The 6,622-nt window shown below is 49.6% G+C and overlaps 1 protein-coding gene across 1 annotated transcript in view; it reads right to left on the bottom strand.

The window, feature by feature from the left end:
• Positions 1-354: 354 nt before the first annotated feature.
• The window catches only part of LOC144484515 (uncharacterized), a 225,139-nt gene continuing 218,871 nt past the window's right edge, over positions 355-6,622 (bottom strand). Inside the window, exon 2 of the mRNA XM_078203036.1 lies at positions 355-2,106. Within this exon, the coding sequence (XP_078059162.1) occupies positions 1,207-1,797 (591 nt within the window). The 5' untranslated portion in view covers positions 1,798-2,106 and the 3' untranslated portion in view covers positions 355-1,206. The remainder of the gene's footprint in view (positions 2,107-6,622) is intronic.

Genomic DNA, 6,622 nt, shown 5'->3' with positions numbered 1-6,622 from the left:
CCATCACGTCACCAAATATCGGGTCACAAGTCCCTCACAGTTCTTATCACAAATTGACGATAGGTTAAGTAATGGTTCAGAATGCTTTTTAACTTCTTAGCTAACTACCGACCACTGTTTGTTGATTTGTCGGACCCTCTTTTTACAGATTCGGGAATCTCAGCTGCTGAACACCAGCCGGTCCTGGAATAAGTTTAATTCTAATTCATTGTGAATAAATATTCTCACCAGGTCCTCTGTCAGGACCCTGCTAAGCAGCTTTAATGGTCCGTGATTGCAGAAACTGAGCAGTCACAGGAATGTGGTCAAGATGGTCCAGTCCCATAATGCCTCACATTCAATCTGCTGTCCTTCAATTATAACAGAATATGTGGCTGTATGTAGCTGCCTCGGCCATGGTCAACCCCAACACTGCCTTCCTGAACTGCTACAATGCCTCAGGTGTAAGTACACCCACAGTGCTGTTAGGGAGGGAGAATGTAGGTGGATACCAGATTGATATATTCCATTCAACCACACCCAAGGTGAGTTATTCCAATTCCTTTATTGTCCAGGACAATATATTCACAATATCTTTAAAACAGAATTTAAACATTCCCATTTGATTTCAGGTATTAACATATTCTGTTAGTTTGTTCTTTATTGTTGATGTCAGGCTGGGGTTGTTCCTCTTGGAGCAAAGGAGGTTGAGGGGAGATTTGATAGAGGTGGACAAGATTCTGACAGGTTTAGATAAGGTGGACTAAGAAAAGCTGTTCCCATTAGCTGACGGGACAAGGATGGGGGGTCACAGATTTATGGTTTTGGGTCAGAGAGGAAAGGGGGGATGTGAGGAAGAATATTTTGATGCAGCGAATGGTAATGACCTGGAACTCACTGCCTACGAGGGAGGAGGAAGTGGAGACAATAAACAATTACAAAGGAAATTGGATGGGCATTTGGGAGGTTTCAAACAGAAATGCTGACTAAATATCTCTGAACTTCCTCACACCCGGTCACTCTGTGATCCGTGTGAAATTTGAAACCAGGTATTCACAACAAGACTCAAAGAGCATCACCCCACTGGAGGCAAAGTTGTGAGACCGGCCAGTCCAGCAGAAAGAAACCCTCTGACCTTCCCCATTGACCAACTGTGAGGATGAACAAAATGCAGTCCTGGATGTAATTGAGAGCAGAAACAATAACAGCAGAATCCAACCTCTGTCATCACTCGTGAACTTGTTGGTGTCTCAGCAGCTGGGATGAAAGACTGAATCTCTTCTCACACTGAGAGCAGGTGAACGGCCTCTCCCCAGTATGAACTCGCTGGTGTGTCTGCAGGCTGGATAACCGAGTGAATCCCACCCCACACTGAGAGCAGGTGAACGGCCTCTCCCCAGTGTGAACTCGCTGGTGTGTCTGCAGGCTGGATAACCGAGTGAATCCCTTCCCACACTGAGAGCAGGTGAACGGCCTCTCCCCAGTATGAACTCGCTGGTGTGTCTGCAGGCTAGATGACTGAGTGAATCCCTTTCCACACTGAGAGCAGGTGAACGGCCTCTCCCCAGTGTGAACTCGCTGGTGTCTCTGCAGGCTGGATGACTGAGTGAATCCCTTCCCACACTGAGAGCAGGTGAACAGTCTCTCCCAAGTGTGAACTCGCTGGTGTGTCTGCAGGCTGGATAACTGAGTGAATCCCTTCCCACACTGAGAGCAGGTGAATGGTCTCTCCCCCGAGTGGCTGCGCCGATGAGCTTCCAGTTCAGATGGGTATTTGTATCTCTTCCCACAGTCTGCACATTTCCATGGTTTCTCCATGGTGCAGGTGTCCTTGCCTCTCTATTCAGTTGAAGACTCGTCCACACCCCTGCTGTGAATGGTGTGATATTTATTCAGGCTGTGTAACTGGTTCAAGCTCAGTGCACTGGAACACTCTCACTCCCATCTGGCAGTGTGTTGGCGCTTTTCCAGTCACACTAATATTTGAAATATTTTCAAGTCATCAGACCGGACAACCATTTCTCTTGGATTCAAAGGCCGATGATATTTCAGGTCCCAAAGAATGTGACTCTGTCAGATCTAGATGTGATGTTTGAGATTTCAGCCTGTGATTCCTCTTTCAGTATCCTGTAAAACAAGTTTACAGAGATCATCAGTGTCAGTGCAGGATAGAAATTCAGAACACACAATTCTAGTTTCTATGGAACATTCTTTCCTCTCTCCAGACTCGAAACATTGGCTCTATTCTCTCTCTATCTGGGGGATAGCGTGGGAAATGATGCTGCGGTAGATCAGCCAATTCTCAATGAATGGTTGAGGCAGTTCAATGGGCTGAATGGCCAACTGCAGCTCCTGTTTCTTATGATTTGTGTGTGGTGGACAGGAAGCAGTGAGCATGGATCTGTCAATCAGCCTCAATCAGCACCTTCAGGAGAATTGGGAGGGTGAATATTAGATACAGCAGAGTGAGAATGGAGGGAGAGTGTGTGGGATGGAGATTCACAGCTCTTGGGGAACGAGAGAGGAACGAATGTTCTTTAGAATCATAGAATTCTAACATCTTATCAACCATCCCTGAGCCTTCACAATGAATCTCTCTTCTCAAGACACTCTTATCTCTGACTTGTCTGTGCTGTTCGCAGTCTCGCAAAGCAGCTGCCTGTGTGTTGATACAAGGGGCCCTGCGAGGCAAGTTTAGTGCTCCATGACTGTGTCTTTAATGACTGAATAACTGTAGGAATGTGGTCAAGTCAGCTAAACCACATGATGCTTTATATTTCGGTTAGTAACTGTTGATTTTGTTAACATAGCACGTCAGAGGATGACCTGGGTCCCGCCGCCTCCTCCCACCACTCCCCCCCCCCCCATCAGAGGATGACCTGGGTCCCGCCCCCTCCTCCCACCACTCCCCCCCCCCCCCCCCCCGATCAGAGGATGACCTGGGTCCCGCCCCCTCCTCCCACCAGCCCCCCCGATCAGAGGATGACCTGGGTTATTTTTCTGTAACATCAGAACCACTTGCGGGACAGCTGCACAGGGTTTCTCCTTGTGCACAAGTCATTAAAGGCCCCACATTGGATTATGTGTGGTGTCCTGTGCTGTTTGTACTCAAGTCGACTCAGAGTGCCTAAAGTTGCTGGTACCCAGGATCTCTGACAACTCTCCCTAACCGGACCTTGATTATCCAAAGGTTGGCCAGAATCCTCTCCAGTAACTTACCCGCCACTGTTGTCAGGTTCACCGGCCTGTAATTACCAGGCTTCTCTTTGCAGCCTTTCTTAAACAGCGGAACAACATGAGCCACACTCTCGTCTTCCAGAACTTCCAGAACTAGTCATCGCGGAAGAGACTGATTCCTATTGGCTGATTCAGGCAGGACTCCATTGTGACGTCACAATGCGGAAGTTGTCCAATGAGCTTCAGAGTGAAACTCCCTCCTCTGGACAACATCTGGGAGGAAATCAATGTTTCCCTCTTTCCATTTCTTTTCTCATTCTGGGGGAAATTGGGGACTTGCAGCAACTGAAGGGAAAGGAAGTGAATCCGGTCTGTACATTCCACACATTTTTACTCCAGTAATGTAGACATTTATCTGTCTGGCAGCCTGCATGGAGATTTCCAGCTCTCTGTGTCCAGGACAGGAAGCAGTGAGCGTGGATCTGTCAATCAGCCTCAATCAGCACCTTCAGGAGAATTGGGAGGGTGAATATTAGATACAGCAGAGTAAGAATGGAGGGAGAGTGTGTGGGATGGAGATTCACAGCTTTGGGGAGTGAGAGAGGAACGAATGTTCCATAGAAACTGGAATTGTCTGTTCTGAATTTCTATCCTGTGCTGACAGTGATGACTTTTGTAAATTCCTTTTGCAGGATATCAGAAGGTGAAGATTTAAATACGAATATCAAACCAAACTTTACATCAAAATCTAACATAGTCACTCAGTTCATTGGGACCTGAATATCATCAACCTTTGAATCTAGAATGGAAATGTTTCTCTGCTCTGTCTGCTTCAGGAGATTTTAAACAGTGTGACTGGAAAAGCACCGAGACACACACACACTGAAACATGCACACACCTGAGTGACTGTGGAAAGAACTTTAACCAGTTAAACAGCCTGAAAATACATTGCAGCAGAGAGACTGCACCCATGTTATGTTGTAACTGAACTGATTGTCAAGCCTGGAGAGTCACAAGGACACCCGCACCATGGAGAAATTGTGTAAATGTGGGGACTGTGGGAGAGGGTGCAGGTTCCCATCTGCACTGGAAACTCATCGGCGCAGTCACACTGGAGAGAGACCATTCACCTGCTGTGTGTGTGGGAAGGGATTCACTCAGTTATCCCATTTACAAACACACCAGCGCAGTCACACTGGAGAGAGACCGTTCACCTGCTCTGTGTGTGGGAAAGGATTCACTCAGTTGCCCAACCTGTTGAGCCACAAGGTCACTCACACCCAAGACAGACCCTTTAAATGCTCTGACTGTGGGAGTGGCTTCAAAAGCTCTCGGGAACTGATGATCCACCAACCCATTCACACTGACGAGAGACCGTTCAGCTGCTCTCACTGCTCAAAGAGGTTTAGGAGGTCATCTACATGGCGGGGACACCAGCGGGTTCACACCGGGGAGAGACCGTTAACCTGCTCTGTGTGTGGGAAGGGATTCAATCGGTCATCCAACCTGCAGAGACACCAGCAAGTTCACAAGTGATTCCAGGGGTTGGATTCTTTCTCTCTCAATCTTTCTCTCCCAGCCCCGCTCTTTCAGCTGCTCCCCACTGCAGTGTGAACATGCTGGTGTGTCAGCAGGTAAGATGAAGCAGTGAATCCTTTCCCACATTCGGAGCAGGTGAATGGTCTCTCCCCAGTGTGAACTCGCTGGTGTGATAGCAGTTTGGATGACTGAGTGAGTCCCTTCCCACATTCGGTGCAGGTGAATGGTCTCTTCCCAGTGTGAATTTGCTGGTGTGTCAGCAAGTGGGAGGACCTAACGAATCCCTTCTCACACTCAGAGCAGGAGAATGGCCTCTCCCCAGTGTGACTACGACGATGGATTTCCAGTTTGGATGGGTAACGGAATCCCTTCCCACAGTCCACACATTTCCACGATTTCTCCATGGAGTGACTGCACTAACGTTTCGACAGGCTGAAGCCTTGTCCACACGCAGAACACATGTACAGTTTCTCTCCACTGTGAATGGAGCTTTTCAGTTCTGTGTTCAAAATCTGACGATATTCAGGCTAGGATGCATTCAGCAGCTGTCAGACTTTGATGCGATGATGAGGTTGTTTCCAGACTGTAACTCCTCCCCTTCCGATACTCTGTGAATAGGATTTCAAACAGAAAAAAAGGAGTGAGAGAGAACCTACAGAAACAAAAAGGCAGGTTGTGAAATTGAGCTGAATGAACCTGGGAATGGGTGGGACCGGCACAAGGTGAAAGTGACCCTGGCAGCTGTCGCTATGTCCACATTGGGTGCACATCATTGCCAACTGGAGCCACCTCCACACTGGATGCACACTTTGCCAGCTATGCCACCTCCGCACTGGATGCACACATTGCCAGCTATGCCTCCTCCACACTGGATGCACACATTGCCAACTGGAGCCTCCTCCACACTGGATACACACATTGCCAGCTGGAGCCTCCTCCACACTGGATGCACACATTGCCAGCTGGAGCCTCCTCCACACTGGATGCACACATTGCCAGCTGGAGCCTCCTCCACACTGGATGCACACATTGCCAGCTGGAGCCTCCTCCACACTGGATGCACACATTGCCAGCTGGAGCCTCCTCCACACTGGATGCACACATTGCCAGCTGGAGCCTCCTCCACACTGGATGCACACATTGCCAGCTGGAGCCTCCTCCACACTGGATGCACACATTGCCAGCTGGAGCCTCCTCCACACTGGATGCACACATTGCCAGCTGGAGCCTCCTCCACACTGGATGCACACATTGCCAGCTGGAGCCTCCTCCACACTGGATGCACACATTGCCAGCTGGAGCCTCCTCCACACTGGATGCACACATTGCCAGCTGGAGCCTCCTCCGCACTGGATGCACACATTGCCAGCTGGAGCCTCCTCCACACTGGATGCACACATTGCCAGCTGGAGCCTGCAACCTGGGACTGGGAAAAGGGATGAAGGAGAAAAGGTAACAAAGCCCCAGAGGGACTGGGCTCCCTGCGCATGCGCCCTGCTGCCCATTGCCCCGGGAAAGATGGCGGCCGTTAACCGGGATGAACAAAAGTGTCGGCGGCGCCTCCCGCGGGACCCGGGAGTTTGGGATTCGGGCTCTGAGGCATGAGCATGTTTTACTAAGGCGTTTCCCCGCTCCCCCGGCCCCACAAGACGGTTCCATTTCTTCCCCGGCCCCATTCCTCTCCAGTCGCTTCTCACCCGATGTTGATCGAACCGACCGACACCCGGACCGCGCGTGCTCCAATCACAACATTTTTTCCCCCACGCCTGCGCAGTCTCTCCCTGTAGTGAGGATAGAGCACTTTCTGGCCCGCGGAGGATGATGGGTAATCACTCCACCATTAAAGTGCAATTTTGGTAATTCTGTTTTCTGATCCGTTTGCAATTGCATCCAATGATCCAGATATACAATTATCATTTTTTCTTC

This window comes from Mustelus asterias, unplaced genomic scaffold, assembly GCF_964213995.1.
Source record: "Mustelus asterias unplaced genomic scaffold, sMusAst1.hap1.1 HAP1_SCAFFOLD_113, whole genome shotgun sequence".
NCBI classification, from domain to species: domain Eukaryota; kingdom Metazoa; phylum Chordata; class Chondrichthyes; order Carcharhiniformes; family Triakidae; genus Mustelus; species Mustelus asterias.
The sequence above is the reverse complement of the archived record's forward strand: the minus strand, read 5'-3'. Positions and strand labels throughout refer to the sequence as shown.